Consider the following 19,211-nt stretch of genomic DNA (forward strand, 5'->3'; position numbering starts at 1 on the left):
AGGCAGCATGAAACCTAATAAACTTAAAGGACATTTGGAAACGCTTCATAGTGAGTACGTCCACAAACCCAGAGAATTCTTCGAATTAAAATTAAAATTTATAAAAAGCAAAAATCATTTTTTAAAAAAACTTTGTGAATTAAGAAGTTTTAATTGCATCTTACAAAGTTTCATATAAAATAGCCAGATGTAAAAACCCTCACACACACCATTGGTGAAGAGCTTATTTTGCCAGCAGCTATCGAGATTGTAGAAACTATCTCCGGAGATAATTTTTCAAAACAACTGCAGTCCGTAGCTGTTTCAAATAATACTGTTGCTCGTCGATTTAGTGATATAGCTGAAGATGTACAGTGTCAGCTTTTCTCGAAGTTGCATGACAAATTGTTTTCAATGATGAAGCAATTTGATCACTTGATGAAGCAACAATAGTAATAAAGGTAGTAGATTGTAATAAAGGTGCTCATTTAATATGTACGATTTTGTGATAATATATCAGTTTTAGAAGAACTACTTTTCTGCAAATTAATAGAAAAAACAACGGCCCTCGCATTATTTGCTATATGATTTTATGAACGAGGTAAACATAGAATGCAAAAATTGCGTCGGAATATACACCGATGGTGCTCGTTCAATGTTCGGAAGATTCCAAGGTATACAAGCACTTGTAAAACAAAAATCGCCTCAGTGCGCCTGGACACATTGCATGATCCACAGAGAAGCTTTGACTTCGAAAGAAATGAGTCCAGGTCTGAATATTGTGTTAACTACGGTTGTAACCGTAGTAAATTATATAAAAAGGAGACCCCCTGATATCGAGAATCTTTTCTGCACTTTGTAAAGACATGGGTTCAGTACATTCAGCGTTACTATTTTATTGCGAGGCAAGATGGGTATCATGTGAGAAATTTTTGCAACGTGTTTATGAATTAAGAGAAGAAATTGCCAATTTCCTAGAAGAAGAAAACAGACCGGAGGCTGAGAATTTTCGCGATAGTTTATTTGTGATGAAATTGAGCTACTTTTTCGACACATTTGAGAAATTAAATAATTTGAATTTTCCACTCCAAGAAGCAAATACGTATATGTTGTATACGAGTGATAAAGTTAATACTTTTTGTAAAAAAAGGGAATTGTGGAGCAGAAATTTAACCCTTATCGTGGCAAGATTGCTTTTTTGAAGAAAAGCAATATATATATATATAGGTAGCTTATTTTATATTTTATATATTTTTTTATATTTTACATTTTTTATATTTTATATATATATTTTTATTTTATAGTGGTAGTATATTTTTATAAAGTTGTATGTATGGTATACTATACAAAATGAACATAAGGGTTAAAGCAAAGAAATCCAACAATGTTTGCAAATGTGGATGATTGTACTAAAACTTACAAGGCTGAAGAAGAACATGTAAAAGCGGTTTTTGTAACCACTAATAATAATTTGTAAATCATTTAGCCATGCTGGGAAAGAATTTTAAAAAGTATTTTCTTCCTGACGACAAACTGATAGCAAGTTACGAGTGAGTTAGGGATCCATTTCATAAGACTCCCGAAGGACTCTCAATTGATGAGGAAGAAAAATTCATAGATTTCACGACAAGTGGCGAAAGTAAAAGACAATTTAGTAATAAATCACTATTTCAATTTTGGGAAGGAATAGAGGATGATTTTTCTGCACTAAAAGCAAGGGCATTTCACATTCTATTACCATTTTCAACATCCTACCTTTGTGAAACTGGATTTTCTGCTATGGTTTCTTTGAAGACGAAATATAGATTTCGGCAGAACTGAGAGTGGCTATTTCTAATATTAAGCATTCCTTCGAAAAACTTCGCTCTGCAAGACAGGTCCCAGGAAGTCACTAATAATTATTAAATTTGTTTTTACTTAGTATGTTTTGATTAAGTAAAATTTCGATTTAGTAAGTTGTTTTACTTTAATAAGTTATTAAATATGTCGAAATGTATTTTGTTTTCTATGTGTATGTGTGCTTTTCTTTCAGTCAGTTAATCAATTTTTTAAAATAATATTTTCTCTTGGGTATTCCCACGCCAAGATTAATAAATTTTGAGATAATATTTTAATACTAATGGCCATAAATAGTAAAAATGCTCGAGAATTAAGATCGGGCATCGAACCGTAATTTTCCGATTGTCGTTCCGACCACCGTGAAGTTTCAGCCTGTCGATTTTTTAATGGACAATGGAAGTGTTTTCCCACCTGTGTATCGAGTAGCACTTTGAATAGAATTGGAATTTCTGTTTAATATCCCATTTATTAAAGAAAAAGTGGAAGCAACTTGATAGTATGATTTAGGAGGTTAAGGTAAACATATTTCGAAAAGTTTCAGCTCAGTTGGTTTTATAGATTGCAATATCTTAAAATTTTTCGGTTCCAAAGAAAACATTCAAACAGATTTTTAAAAATAGTGATGGTGAAAATACATCCTCAATCGAGTCACAATATTATGTTGGCATAAACCAGTGGCCAATCACAGATAAAACTGAAAAACCCGTTCGTTGAAAAGTATGTAAAGGTAGTTTCAGAGTACATGTTCGCATAACAGTAGTTGGTGTAATGTGTAAGTCATTAGCGAACATTTGAAAGAATATGATAATCGAATACAGCGCACACGTTTCTGAAGCAGCAGCTTTTGTGAAATGCTCATGTAGAGAATGTGTACAATAACTGTAAGAATTAAGAAGGTGTGCAATTCATTCGTACAATGTTGGGGCACCACGGGTCATTATCGACACAGGTGAGCATCGCTTGCGACGCCTGGTTAAGACTGATCGCCGCACTTTCATCTATACATTAACTTCCTAAATGAATCAGCAATGCATTAGGAAGCCATTAAGCCTAATTTTATTGCGCATGGACTTTCGCAGCAAACTGCAGATTTCAGCACCTATGTTGATATGCATGTGCGCTATAGTAAAATGCTAGAACAATGGAAAAAGGTTGCTTTTTTAGATGAATCTGATTTTCTACTGCGTCGAATCGATGGGTGGAGAACAAACTTCTGAAAACCATTGCAACGAGGTAGAAGAGGCAGTGTCTGCGGCATGTTTTCTTGGAATGCTTTAGTCCATTAATTCATGTGGAAGGTACCCTCAATTACTGTGTGTATTTATTACTCGTTGTTGTTCAGTTGCACTTTATAGTATAACTGTGTATCCTGCGAGTGATGGCTTGTTTCAGAGGATAATGCTATATGCCATGTAACCAAAACTGTCCGTGCATTATTAGAGGAAGAGTTTTAGTTACTACCCTCGCGTCCAACTTTTCCAGATCTTGTGAAAACATTTGTTGGATACAAAAAGACCTGCACTTCGGAATCTTACTCGTTGTTGTTCAGTTGCACTTTATAGTATAACTGTGTATCCTGCGAGTGATGGCTTGTTTCAGAGGATAATGCTATATGCCATGTAACCAAAACTGTCCGTGCATTATTAGAGGAAGAGTTTTAGTTACTACCCTCGCCTCCAACTTTCCCAGATCTTGTGAAAACATTTTTTGGATACAAAAAGACCTGCACTTCGGAATCTTACTCGTTGTTGTTCAGTTGCACTTTATAGTATAACTGTGTATCCTGCGAGTGATGGCTTGTTTCAGAGGATAATGCTATATGCCATGTAACCAAAACTGTCCGTGCATTATTAGAGGAAGAGTTTTAGTTACTACCCTCGCCTCCAACTTTCCCAGATCTTGTGAAAACAGTTTTTGGATACAAAAAGACCTGCATTTCGGAATCTGCACAAGTTTACGTAATGCTTTGTCGGTCACAGATGCCACCTTCCAAGCACATATTGACTCCGCCGCTTAGCTGATGAGGAGACTATACAGGCTATGAGACAGGTGGTCATAATAATGCAGTTCGACTGTGCATCAATGAAATTAAAACCCATTTGTGTGTTTAGAATCCATGGTAGCAAAATATGTATTTTAACCGAAATTGGCCTTTTCGTTGATATCTAAACAGTTTCTAGGAAATATCAAGAGTCTAATAATGCGATATTTTTTTGATAATATGTACGAATTTAACATCCCAGTGGACTGCAAGATGAAGAAAGCTCTCTGAACATTGCGATGATCTGATCATCTTATCTCCTCACTTTGATAAAATGACACGGGAAGTAAAAGTGCGCCTATTGTCTAAGTTTTAGCCATCTCTTTCATGACGTCCGAAATAGCAAATGGCGTATTTTCCGACTAATCCTGTCCAGATATTATCTAGTTTAAAGAAAAATTAAAAACAGCTTTATAATACTGTATATTAAAATAATTTATACATATTTAATTAGTTTTAATCTATTGAGATTTATAGATTGAAAAATAGCAAAACAGATTTTTTTCATACTTCTCGCCATATAATATTTCCAGTTTAAACAAAACATTCAAACAGCTTGGTAGTTCGATATGGCAGGTTAATATGTGCATATATGACAAATTTAAGCATAATTGGAATTATAATCTACAATTAGCGAATCATATCTTTTCTTTCAAAAATAAATTGTGAACTTTTGGGTAATCTCAAAGATTTATATATTTAAAGGCAAAAATTAGTAAAATGTCTATTATTCACCTGGAATTCGAACCAAAGATTCCAATTAACACCCGATGTTAAAAACTATACAGATTCAGTTTACTCGGGCTTATAAAATGCAAGATATGTAAAGCTGCATTTTTCGATTCTGGTTAAGTATGGTCTTTTTATTATTATTCTTTCATTTTGGTTCTAACAATTTAATAAGTTGATTTGAGAGATTAAAATAAACAAACAAACAAAATGAAGTTTCAGACCTTTGGGTTAATTTCCTTCTAATTTAAAGAAAGTTTTAAAATAGCTTGAAAATATGATATGAGAAGTGAAGATATGCATATTTTTTTTTAAAAAAAATGTAGGCCTATTCGAATTTAGATTGCAAGATGAAAAAAGATTTTTATCATTAATTTTTTTATACATATCGCCGCGTTCTGGCCAAATTTCACCTTTTTCTTAAAATATTTCTATTTAGGGTGGGGGGGAACAGCAATTAAATTCAAAGAATATAGGAGATAAAAATGCAAGCATGAATGAAATTTCAGCGTATTTGCTCTTGTTGGTTCCAGGATATATAAAGTAATTTCCGATGCCTTTCGCCAGGTTTTGATAGAAATTAGCTCGTGAAAATCCACCCAATTTGAAGAAAATGTTAAAATAGCTTGATAGTATTATATACGATGATAAGATGTGCATATTTAACTCATTTCAGCCTAATCGGAATTAAAGATTACAAGGAAACGAAATATTGTCTATGTCTATGTTTCGTGGCTTTCTGGCCAATATGACATATCAGGTATGTTTGCGCTTCCTTGGCTACTCCCAACACGTAGAAATTTCCGTTGGCTAAGAGGGGATTGAAGGAAATAATTCTATTGCTAGAGTCAATATTTTTTCCTGCTCTTAAAGCCGAGATTTCTTCTTTAAATTCACCTTTGTGAACCAAGCGCACGATAGCATTGGTAGCTTTATCAAACAGTTAAAAAAACTCCTTCAGCTTTCAATGGTGAATGGCACTATCCAATCAGAACCACGCCACTACACGTTTGAGCTTATTCCAGGTTGGGAATTTTGCGAGGATATCAAATCCATTTTGATTCGTAGAAGAGATGCACACTGCAGTTTTTCGTTGTTCTTCAAGAGAGAGTTCAGGATCTAAAATAGACACATTTCTTTGATTATTGAAACTACCTTGCATCAGCCAAGGCGAAACCAAATTTCATTATTCATGAGGATTCGTACCACCGAGAAGGAGCGTTTCAATTTTGCATTGCTCTGACACGAACGGTAAGATGAAAGAGTAAAAATATGATATGTTCACAGACAAAACAATTCACTAAAAATATACAATTGAAAACTGTTTTAAAATTTAAAAATATACAAATAAGTCATTGTACCCACTGTACCACACATGTGTAATCTGTATAATCTGATATGAAAATAAGCTTGTTTCATAATATTTCTTTGTAAACTATATTGGTTGGGCAATCAATTCGTTCCTCAAAGAGATTCATTCCGTTTCTGTAATTGAATTGCAGTGCAATTTGAAGAGAGAAGGTTACTTCGCTCGACAGGAGACTCTCCTTTTATAAGTGTGGGCATTCTTTCTCTGATATGCGCTAATAGAGCATTTCTTTCGAAGACTTTTGGCATTTAATTTGCTCCGATAAAGGTTGGTGTTTAAAATTCAAAATTTACGTTTATTTTATTTTATTTTATTTCAATGGACGAATGAAAGAAACCTTTTTAAATAACAACGTTAGGTTTATTTTATTTACTGCTCTTTTCTTACTACGAATTTCGAAAAACAAACCAAAACAAGAAATCTTTTTTGAAATATATACAAATTACTGTTGTCACCAATCTTACTAAAACTTTGCTGTTTTTGAACAACACTCCTACCTTGCAATGAACTGAAAAAATCATTGCAACACTAAATGTCAAATGTCCAAGCGAGCAGGAATTTTGGCTGTTCTTCCACTTCTGGTCTTCAAGGCTGGATTTCGCTTGATCTCTTGTGGCTCATGAGATGTTTGTGATCTTCAAGTGTTCTCATCCACGTCTTGACCTTCTAGGCATCGATTTTCTTGATCTTCATTTATAAGCCCAGTTTGATTGCACATTTCTAGGGGATATAAATTTTGTACTAACCTTAGCTTTTCATCGGAAGCGGTCCTAAACCTTGGCTCTTCTCACATTCCCATCTGGACCGGGGAAAACTTCGACTATAAGTCCTAATGACCACTTAATTCTTTTTTCTAATGTTCCTACTAGAACGACATCGCCGACCTTCAGAGTTTCATTTCTGCGTCTTCCGTAATGCACAAGGGTCGTACTCATTTCTGAAACGCATCCGTAGGTCTTTACGTAACTTTTGTAGATATCGGAGACGGCGTATCACACTATTTCTGTCGATGCAGTCCAAATCACAAACTTCAACCTTGGGAAGGCTTTGAATGAAACACGCTGGAGTTAAAGGCTTCAACTGCGATGTTTCATCTTCCAAGTAAGTGAGGGGTCTCGAGTTCATTGTACTCTCACAATCGTAAAGAATAGTTTCTAATTCAACATATCTGACAGTTCGTTGCCCCAGAACTCTTCTTAGCAGTTCCTTTACCATTCTGATTAGCCTTTCCCAAAACCCTCCCCACCAAGCAGCGGTGGGAGGATTGAAGTGCCACTTGATTCGTTCAATTGTAAATAATTCTGCTATTTTCTTCCAGTCAAGTTCTTTAAATGCATTATTACCTATGAAATTAGTACATTTATGAGTATATAATGCTAACTCTTCCTCTCCTTCCTATAAATCTTCGTCGGGCCATAAGGAATGATTCGGTGGACAGAGACACTGTCAATTCAAAATAAACTGCTCAAAAAATAGCATAGGTGAATATTACTAACCATGTCTTTTCACCCGTCAACATGTACAAAGTTCCAGCCAGATACACTCCAACCACCTCGAACGCAGCAGCATGATTTATTCTATCGTTAGGGAGAGGTGCAAAAGGTGGGTCGGCTGATTTTCCATTAAAATGTCTGCAAATGACACATTTTGAAAGGATGTTTCGGACTAGTATTCTAGCTCCAATGATCCAGTAACGCTGTCTTAAATTAGCGAGAAGACACTGTGGACCTGTATGCTGCAAATGTCAATGAGCTTCTTCAACAATTTGAGCAACATCTTTGTGTTTTCTTTGTAATAAAATAGGGTAACTGATATCTTCTGATTCATCTCCTAATACAATCTTTGTTTTCACTCTCACTAGGCCATTATCGTCATTAAAAGTCTGTATTTTCCGAGAGATTTTTTTTGCCTCCTGAGAATAATTCCATTTGAACGAGTTGGAGAAGCTTTCTTTCAGTTGCATCTACTTCTTCTGTTGTTAGACACTGAATCATTGATGATGGGAGATCTGATTTTTTACGGGCGTCTCTGATGAACCTGAAGATCTATGCCAATGTTCTTACATTCTTTATGTACTGAGAAAAATATGCGAATTCATCAGTTACAGAAAATTTTGGAGAGTTGTTGCTAATGATTACAGTTCTCTTTTTCTCTACTTGAACCTCATTCTCATCAACTTCTTCCTCGAACGTATTGATAGGCAATAACTCAGTACTTTTCAGTCATTCAGGACCCTCCCACCATAGGCTGCAGTAAGACTTTGGAATTACAACCTCTGGAGAGAAGGTCTGCTGACTTCATCGTTACAGGAACAATATACCAGTCTTTAGGATCAGTAAGCTTTCTGATTTCTGCGACACAATTTCCTACAAATGTGTTCCAGCAGGAGTCTCTCTTCATCCAAATTAAAACAACGCTTGAGTCGCACCAGAACCACACCTTGCAGTTTCGCAAATTCAGGGCTTCAACAACCTGAGTGTACATACAAGCAGATATTAAGGCTTCCAAAAGTTTCAAATGAGGAATTGTTGTTGCTTTCGTCGGTGCAACCCTTGCTTTACTTTGGATAAGGCGTACAGACGTGTTACCTTGATATGATTCTCTACGGAAAACAGATGCTTCAAAAGCTGACTTACTGGTATCACTTAAACAATGTAGAGTAATGGAGCATTCGTCAAAGGGCCCAATCACACGTCTTCTTGGAATTTTGCAATAGTTCAAGAAATGCGCCTTGTTGAGCCAGGCTTGAAACTCCCTCTTTAAGCTTTGTGGAAGATTTTCATCCCAGGAAAGTTTCATCTTCCATGTATTTTGCAGAATCAGTTTTGGAATCAACGTTGTTGGACTAGTAAATCCGATAGGGTCGAAGATCCTTTGTGCAATGGACAACAGAAATCTGTTTGTATAGACACTCTCAGAAAAAGTCAAAGGGGTTAAATTGCATCACTTTCTGTATCCCATGAGAGTCCCAGAATTGGAACGATCTTCTGTTTGGTTGTCATGCTCGTGCTTTTGTATGGTACGGCAACCCATCCTCTAAGGTCGAAACCTCCAGAAGACATCAGTATTTGAGATTCTTCTTTGAATATGATTACTTTGCCTTCGGTTTCGAAACTAACTACACAATTGTCGACATAGAATGATGTCTTTAATCTAAGCGCTTTCCTCTCAAGTGCTGATGAGCATTATCCCAATGTCACTCCTAACAAGAATGGACTTGAAGTTAGGCCGAACGGACCACGACAGTGCTTATAAGCAACAACTTCATTTTGACTTGCATCTCTCTACCATAGGAATTGCAAATAGTCTCTCTCCTCAGCATACAAACTGATTTGTAGGAATGCTTTCCTTATGTCAGCAGTAACACCAAAAGCATGTTGTCGGAATTGCATCAAAAGATTTGGAATCATTTCTATCAAGTCCGGTCCTTTTTCAAGGCAAGCATTCAAAGAATTCCCTTTTTCATCCTTCAACGATGTATCGAAAACAGGTTGAACCTTTGTAGTCAGGCTGGAATTCTTGATCACTGCTTGATGAGCTAGATAGTGATCAGTAGCACCATTATTTGGAGCTATTTCTATTACGCCCTCATCGTGCCAGATTTTAATTGTATCATCGTATTCATCATAATATCCTATTTTCTTAAGTCTTCGGGTATTAGAAACAAGCCTCTTCTCCGCTTTAGCGATAATATCACCAAGATTCCGATGACCATCCCTCCAAGGCAAATTTACTTCATTTCTATTGCCTTCGATGTTTTCTTGAAAGAATTTGATAGTTTCAGCACCTAAAACCTCCTTTGTCTTCATTTCTGCCGGATCTTTTATGCCAATTGTCTCTAAATTCCAGAGTTCTGTAAGATCCAAATTGCTAAGTTCTATGGTACCGAGCAAGGTAGCTTGATTTTTCACTAGACTTTGAAATATCCAACCGAGTTTCGGTTCAATGGGAATAAGGTTTTTATCGATTGGAATTATATTTTTTGCCATCAATTGTCCAGAGTAATCGGCTTCTATCAACAATTTCTGGAGTATCTATTTCAGAATCGTTTATTTTTATCTAATGTTTACGAAGTAGGGTACTTATATGTTGGAGTTTCACTCTCGGAATATATCCACACATTTTGTCTTTATCTAGAACCAATAATTCGTATTTGAATTCCTTTTCTATACTTCGTATTTCTATATCAAAAATTCCATGTATCTGAAATTAGCTTCAACTCCTCCAAACAGATTATGACTCAAAGTCTCTTGATTTAACGAGCTCAAACTCAGGCTTCTTACTATGTCTTTCCATAGGTAAGATATTTGTGATCCGTTGACAAAAAGTGCTCGCGCAAGTTCCGTTTTCCCATTATGAACAATCTCCACCATTATAGTTTGTGGAAGTGTTGTTTGCATTTTTGGGTTAGACAATAACGTTTCCCTCGTTTCAACTGCAAGTTTAGTTGCCTCCTTTTTAATACTTTTAGAAACCTCGGCACATAACCATAACATGACGTTGGTTGCAAAGTAAATATCTTACAGAACCATGCCCAACTTTTAAGCAGTTAAAACAAGCCTTCTTCTTTCCTAGTCAATTTTTCTTATCCTCCAGTGAGAGATAGTGTAACCTGGAGCACTCGGAGGAACTGTGCGTTTCCTTACCACACCACACACAAGAATGAACTGGTTTCTCCTTTGGGTCGCTTCCTGCGTAAATTCAGGAAGCTGGAACAGTCTTTAGTAGAAAGAATTGTGCGTGTCAACCGTTCTTCGACTTCAGTACGTGGGAAATTCGAAAAGATTTTTCAAGTTTTCAGTGTGCGTGTCACTTTCCGTACGCTGCCGAGATCGCTCCCATGCCCTCGGTATTTCCCCGGGCTCTACTAGGGTGTGCGTCAAAGCTGCGGAAATTTCACTTTTTACCCCCAACGTCTCCGAAACTCCGAGTTGAGTTTCCAACTTATCATATAAACTGGACTCCCACCTTTCACTGCTTGAGCTAAAACCAACCGTAAAAGTTCTCGAACGTAGATTTCTGCCAGTCATTCGTCGCGAGCAAATCTGGATTATAGCTGCTTTATAGCTTCTTTATAATTCACACCTGAGGGAGGATAATTATCTAAGAGCTCACTTGCTGGAGAACCGACAACAGTAGCCTGTAATAAGTACTGAAATTTATCGTCATTATCTATACTGACATCTTCGTCCATTTTTTTTAACTGTCTCCAAAATCCTAACCCATTTCGGGTTTCCCCATTAAATTTTTGTAGTTCCACCTTAGGTAGCTTAAAATTTCTCTTCGTAGAATTTTCTAGAATTCCAGGTGTAACTACAGGAATGGAATTCACTATTTTGCCTTCTACTTTTGATTTTAAAGCGATGTATCTATCGTTATATGTTTCATTTGTTTCAAAATCAGCCAAATACTCGCTTTCCTCTTCGGCACTTAGCAAAATATATGAGATTTCTGATTGAACTTCAATCAAACTATTGAATTTCCGTTCTAACCGCGAATTCGACACTCGGAGTTGATCTATGTCCATGTCAGCCTTCTTCCGCATTTCTGCTTCTAAAGCATTGGCGGCGTTTGTAAACGTCTGCCGCCATGGCTTTCTCAATATATCTTCCATACTTTAAAAATATTTTCGAGAGTCAAGTTCAATTTATAAACTTGCTTGTTTACAGTTTTGATGAGCAATTCCTCTAGAACGCCATTTGATCCTGTCGCGGACGCCAAATTGTTTAAAATTCAAAATTTACGTTTATTTTCTTTTATTTCAATGGACGAATGAAAGAAACCTTTTTAAATAACAACGTTAGTTTTATTTTATTTACTGCTCTTTTCTTATTTCGAAAAACAAACCAAAACAAGAAGTCTTTTTTCAAATATATACAAATTACTGTTGCCACCAATTTTTTAAAACTTTGCTGTTTCTGAACAGCTGGATTTCCTTTTTTGGGGGCATAATGAGTTTTGAATGGCTGTTTAAAATCAGACGTAAACAAAGAAATGCATCGCATATGCCTATCACAGCTCATGCTATTTGCGCTAAGTTTTTTGCACATACGTGGATAAGTGCAAAGCGCAGATACTGCTGTTTTATGGATGTGTGAATCGCAATAGGAAAATAATCAAAATCGCAATTACAAAACTCGTTATACACACACACACACACACACACACACACACACACACACACACACACAAACACACACACACACACACACACACACACACACACACACACACACACACACACACACACACATATATATATATATATATATATATATATATATATATATATATATATATATATATATATATATATATATATATATATATATATATATATATATATATATATATATATATATATATATATATAATGTAAGCATATAATTCTTAAAAGCAGAAGGCAAGTTCGAAGACATTGAAAAGACTTTCGATTTTTTGACTTCGTTTTATTTTATCCAAGAGAAGCACACATTATGTACAAGCATGAGTGACGAACACACAACAGAGAACAACGACACAGAGCGAAAAGAGAGGAATGAAGGCCAACTGAACATTTTATCCCTGATCTTATTTAACACACACACACACACACACACACACACACACACACACACACACACACACACACACACACACACACACACACACACACACACACACACACACACACACACACACACACACACACACACACACACACACATATATATATATATATATATATATATATATATATATATATATATATATATATATATATATATATATATATATATATATAATGTAAGCATATAATTCTTAAAAGCAGAAGGCAAGTTCGAAGACATTGAAAAGACTTTCGATTTTTTGACTTCGTTTTATTTTATCCAAGAGAAGCACACATTATGTACAAGCATGAGTGACGAACACACAACAGAGAACAACGACACAGAGCGAAAAGAGAGGAATGAAGGCCAACTGAACATTTTATCCCTGATCTTATTTAACATATTTCCGCTACGTGTCGATTCAATACACGTGTTGACCTTGATAAGGGCAACGGAGGGATCATTTTTACTCGGCACGTGGAACTGATGGCGCATCCTTTTTACAAAGCTTCAGTTGAATTAATTAAATAGAAAAAGTGGAATGGGATCAGGAAATAAGAGAATATTTTAGAATGACTTTGACATGGGCTGAATCAGGCTAAAATTTGGGAAATTAATTTGGATTAAATTAGATATTAAAATATCATTGCACACACACACACACACATTATACTAAAACTTCCGCAGCAAATGCCCTACAAAAGGGTACAAATATCACCAATATCAGTTAAGTATTTCTCTAGTTTTTCTCTTTCAAACATACAGACGCTTTCAAAAGACTTCATTTTATACTATGTATAGATGATATAAACATAACTTTTTAAAGCAGTTTCGTGGACGAAGAGAGAGAAGACACTTTTTTGTAATTTTAACCGCTTTTATTCCATCCCGGGTGGCATAATTTACGTACAAAAAGCGATGACGGACGCTAGTCCGTCATCGAGCAACACAAGCTACAACAGCAGAAGAGCGTAAAGAGGGAGAATTATTTATCCCGACGAGATTACTATGAGATTCCGATAGGGATTTCTTTACACGTGTCGATTTTGGTAAGGGAATTATAGGGATCTTTTAAAAGAATGTCTTAGAACAACAAATTTTTATCCCTTCACTCTGAGTGTGGAAATTTGTCTATGTCAGCAATTTTACAGAGCTTCTGTTGCATTAATTAAATAAAAAAGGTGGAATTGGATCAGGAAATAAGAAAATAGAATGAAGAAATATGGGCTGGATTAAGATAAAACTTTGGAAATTAATCAAGTTTAAATTAGATTTTAATATATATATATATATATATATATATATATATATATATATATATATATATATATATATATATATATATATATATATAATATTCCGAAACATTGGAACTCGTGATTTTGACAAATCTCTATGTTTTAGACCTATTGGAGTACGAAAAACACATTTTTGGAAAAAGTCTGTATGCCCGCCTATTTGTCTGCAACAAAGATAACTCCAAAACACTTTGAGATAAACGGAAGAAATGTGGTCTTTGCACCCAATGCGTAGATTTCTATCAAATTTTGAGCAGTCTCCGTTCGGAGGAAGTCTGTCTGTCCAATGCAAGTTAGCGAGACAGTTGCAAACTGGAGGGAGGCAGGCGGATAAAATTCGGAACATATTTGAACCCTATCCAAAGAGAGGAATAAGGCAATTAGTTAAATATGCCATGTGATTTCGTGACTGTCATTGTAATCCCGTGTCAAATTTTGGTTTCGATCGGTTTGTAAGAACCCAAATTCTATTTTTTGGATATTATTAAACCGCATGAGCGATATTCATTGCCGAAAAATTCGCCAAGGTAGATTTATTAAAAATGCTAAAATCACGCCAAAGGCATTATAGTGTTTCTTGGCTGTTGTACGCCAATGCCATACAGGATGCTCTGTGCCTTATCCAAGGTTCACAGTTCTTTTGCGGGGGGAATTAAAACCTTTGTTAGAGACAGAAAATAATAAGGATCGGATATAAAGCCGCCACGAATATGATAAAAAGAAGTCCTAAACATTCTTTATATAACAAATAAAAATATTATAAACTTGATTATAAGTCCAATTTACTTAAGAATAATTTCATCCGCACCTTATATACCTTTGCGATAAGCTTTCAAACAATGTATTTTTAATTTAAAAAATCATTTTCCTTTTTTAAAATGCTAATAAAAGCGCCTTATGTCATAAACTTTTTTATTTATTATCTAGTGATAGTTATAAGGTGGTTTATGAAATAAAGAAAGCAAATTTTGATCAGATATTTCAGTGCATAAGATTTTCACATCAGTCTTTGCTTACAAGTGGTAAACAAAGTGAAACGAGAAAACCTTGTTAGAAATTTTTTGATTTCAATTTTTTTCCGCTTCATTGAGTTGGTTTCGAAATATATAATTTTTAAAATCTGTCTGTAAGATTATATTTTGAAAAGGCCATAATCTCACAGTGCCAAATGATTGCTTGTGCATCCAGTAAGTGAGGCACCAAAAAAATTACAAATCACAAAAATGAGAATAAATTGAATCAAATTCGCGGAACGCGGAAAGCAACGTGTCTCGCATTTTGCTTGGTGCATCTGCTTCTTTTACTTGACTTGTTGATGCAGTCCATGTAGCGACTGCCCCTTGCATTTGCTGCTCATTCTAATGTAAAAGTTACATTTTTAAATGTGTAACACCTTAAGCGCCATGTCAGTTTCCATTGAGCTAACCATTCGGGATGGGTCAATTACGAGTGAGTGATGTTAAATTTTCCATACAGACCACGATAGTTGCCGATGACTGACGCTTGATAAATGCGATGTAAAACAACAACAACAACAAAATACATTCTATCAATAAGAGAGCCTAAATTTAGTGTGAAAGATGAATCTAAACATCATCAACATCGGTACGAACGGCGGGCCAAGCGAAAAGGAAGGTTATATCGGTTTGGCCGTTTATCGTGTTATTCAACAATTTATTCCACTATTTTAAAATTACCCTACAGATGAATCAAGATTGCTTGGAATCCAGATACGCTATGAATTGATGTTTTCTTAGAGACTTTTGGACTTTAGACAACAAAATATTGTAATTCTAAGATAATGCCCTTATTCTACTAAAAAAAATAAACACCAAATTTTAAAGACGACAAAAAAAAAAAATCGTCAATCCATGGATTGATAATTTCGGAACAAGTTAATTCTAAATCTCCAGAAAGTTATCAAAAAAGTTGACATGAAATTTATTAATGAGAAAATTTTTAGAAATAATTATGAATAAGACGCCCTCTTCTCTTGTAAACCAGCCGGAGCAGTCTCCCCAGAACTTTCTCACATACTCTCTAATAAAGGTGAACTTGTGTTTTAGTTTGTGTCTAAAATTTGACACAGAACTGAAATTTCAGCCGCTGAATCGCATACCAAATTCGATATATTTGAGTCATTGTATTTTTAAGTCATCATCTCACACGAAGAACGTTAATTACAAATCCGACAGTTTGTATTCTAAATTACGATACATACGACGATTCCACAACATGGACGCTTCCCTCGGTGACTATTCAAATTTGTGGCAACCAATGAGAGGAAAAGCGCGTCTTCAAGAGAATATGCAAATTTCCGCCACAGCATATAAGGTTAGAAAACAGAACTGACGAGAATGAGTCACGCGTTATTCGCTAAGAATTTACTGCACGTGATCATTGTGGCTCTGAAATGAGTAGATATTCGATTAGACATGGTATTTTCATGGTGCTAAACTTATCATAAATTACAATCACTAGTAGCTGTGGGGAAAAAAATTCATGAAAAGAAATTTGGCAATCACCACAACATAAACGGCACGACGATCAAAAGAACGTATGAAAGATTTAACTAGACCGGCCCGACTGTGTTAGACATTGTGTTAGAGATGGGGAAAAAAGAGATGCGTGCAAGAACGGAAGTGTGCGAAGCATATCCATCAACTTCGGTACGACAGGTGGCACAGCAACTCAACTTGTCCAAAAGCACGGTGCATCGAATAATGAGGAGGGATGCGGCTCTGTTCTTTTACAAAATTCAAATCAATAAACCATTGACGGATTTGGATGGTTTAAGGAAGTTTGATTTTACAAACACGATGATTAATAGGGGTTGAATGCGGCAAAAGTCATTTTAATAGGATCTTTTTCATTGATGAGGCGCACTTCCACCTGCAAGGATATTTAACAAACTGAACTGGAGGCCACTGAAAATCGTCATCATTCTATAGTTCGGTCACTGCGCCTATTTAGGCTCACAGTTTAATGTGCGTTATCTACTGAAAGTATTATTGGTATCAATTTTTTTTATCACCGGTGAGGCTTATTTTGATGCGCTGATTGACGATGTCATCCCATCCTTGCATGGCAATTACTGATTTATGCAAGATGGCGCTAGACATCACCGCACTCAGCGAAACTTCGATCTCTTAGCGGAACACTTTCACGATATTGTTGGATTCCATTGCGAAAACAGGAAATGGTATAGAGTGGTCACCTTTTTCCCCGGATCTTAACCCGTGCGTTTTTTTTATGGGGACGTCTGAAAGACACAGCCCTCAGGGTTGGACGACTTGAAAGTAGCAATTGAAACAGAGGTCAAAGAAAGCGAAATAGATGTTTTGCAGAAAACTATTGCGAACTTCGATTCCAGACTTCACCATGTCATTTGCTCGAACGTCCGATATTTCGAAAATCTGTTGTATTGAAATTTCTCTATAAACATTGATATTAATTTTTTCTTCTTATTATTTATTGAAGTTTTCGTAACACAAGTTTCATTCTTTAATTAGATTTTGGTACTATTAACGCCGGGACACATTCAGAACCTTCTTAGAGAACTTATGGAATCTCGCGTGTATAAACATATTAGATGAAATAGATAAAATGCGAATTTTGCCGCTCTGCATGGCAGTATCTAAAACGTTTGACTTTGTTACAGTGAAAACCCGAAATCAGTCAAAACGTGAATTCACTAGGGAAAATGCGTTTTGACTGGCAGCGCTAGGGAGAACCCGTTTTATTCATGTTTTAACTGATTTGTTAGACAATATAATTTAAACCAAAATAATTGTATTGAGCTATATTTACTAATAGAGTGTTTAAGGAAAGAACATATCATCGAAGAAAAAAATACTTTACTTGAATATTGTTTAATACAGTACCATTATTACAAATGACTTATTTCGACATGGCAAACTGCTATGACACTTAAAATTGCAAAGAGAACCATTTTTTATACAAACACATCACTTTGAAGAACAATCTTTTTTTCAAGAACAGCAGGCGAACCCTTGTCCAATTCCTTTTCTTGCTGCCTTTCTCAGCGAAATGCCCTGATTCGGTACTCGTTATTGATTTTGCGGCGATACATCGAATGAAGATCTGAAAATCAATTAATATAGTCATTTTTTGAATTAAACTTGCACCGTGATTAGCTGTAGTCTACTGTATAAATATTTATAAAGTTAATGTAAGTAATGTGGTGAATTAACTCCACTAGAGGACGCTCTGTATTCTTCTGTTGATAGCCAGCAGTCGGAGGGCAGAGTTCAGAGTTCACTAAACGGGAGGAGCGAACGGACGTTCGCCGAGAAGGGTGCGACCGAAAATCGAGAAGACAAGATACTCTGAAAAAAGGCCGAAACTGGAATTCTTGCGTAGAATTCCTCTGCAAATGCCACGCGTATTTGGGAAAGGTCCTTTGAACAACATCAACTGTCCATCTTCATGTAATATAAATTCCTTCTTCATCATTGAAATCCCATTTGTAAAAATCATCAGAATCATCATTTGTTAATCAAGAATAAAAGGATTAAGCTAATCCAAGTGGACTGATGCATTAAAACCCATCACACCCACAGTAATAACCATATATTTATTGAATAAATAAATGAACTAATTAAGTTTAAACATCATTTCTTACTACGAATACATTTTGCTTAGAATTCTATCTTTCTTGCTAATTTTGTATAGGCCCTTTTAATTTTTTTCAAGCACTACCCTGATGAGATTTCGCAAATCACTATCAACATCTGGAATGGGAACAACGGGATTTCCTCCCATATCAAACTCATGATGAATTCCTCTGCATCGGAGATCTCTTTCATTCGTTTGGTTTGCTTTCTTAAGGTTTCTTTGGTTTCCTCTCTAATTAGAAAAATGTTGGTAGACTCAATAGCAAGCATATCTCACCTGATTATGCTTATTCAATTTCTTGCTTTTCTGCGTTCATATCCTCGAAAATTTTCTCAAGTTCAGCCTTGTCTTCGATATTTTTTTTATAATATCTGATGACAAGGTTGAAGTTGTCATTCCTCCTCTTAGTTCAATCCCAAACATAGCTTTGTATGGTGATTGTTTAATTCCTGAATGTAGAGCTCTGTTTTTCATGAATTGGCAAAAAGAAGAACATTGGACCACTTTGTAGTTTGATTATCCTTTATACATGAAGAAAACATATTTTCTAAGTCTTGGTTAATCCTCTCAACCTAACCCTGCGACTGGCTGTGACGAAGTTTCCTATAAACGATCTTCAATTCTGGCCAACACGTACATAACTGCTCTATAACGGAATTTACAAACTCTCTGCCATTATCAGATTGCAGGAGCCCCTAATATCAAAAAGATATCAAGTACTTGCAAAG

General features: G+C 35.6%; 1 protein-coding gene across 1 annotated transcript; it reads right to left on the reverse strand.

Moving 5' to 3' along the window:
• Nucleotides 1-9,241: 9,241 nt before the first annotated feature.
• On the reverse strand, nucleotides 9,242-9,946 carry LOC129962151 (uncharacterized). Its single transcript, XM_056075891.1, has one exon. The coding sequence runs from the start codon at nucleotides 9,944-9,946 to the stop codon at nucleotides 9,242-9,244; it is 705 nt and encodes a 234-aa protein (XP_055931866.1).
• Between the last annotated feature and the right edge of the window lie 9,265 nt (nucleotides 9,947-19,211).

This window comes from Argiope bruennichi, chromosome 1 (genome assembly GCF_947563725.1).
Source record: "Argiope bruennichi chromosome 1, qqArgBrue1.1, whole genome shotgun sequence".
NCBI classification, from domain to species: domain Eukaryota; kingdom Metazoa; phylum Arthropoda; class Arachnida; order Araneae; family Araneidae; genus Argiope; species Argiope bruennichi.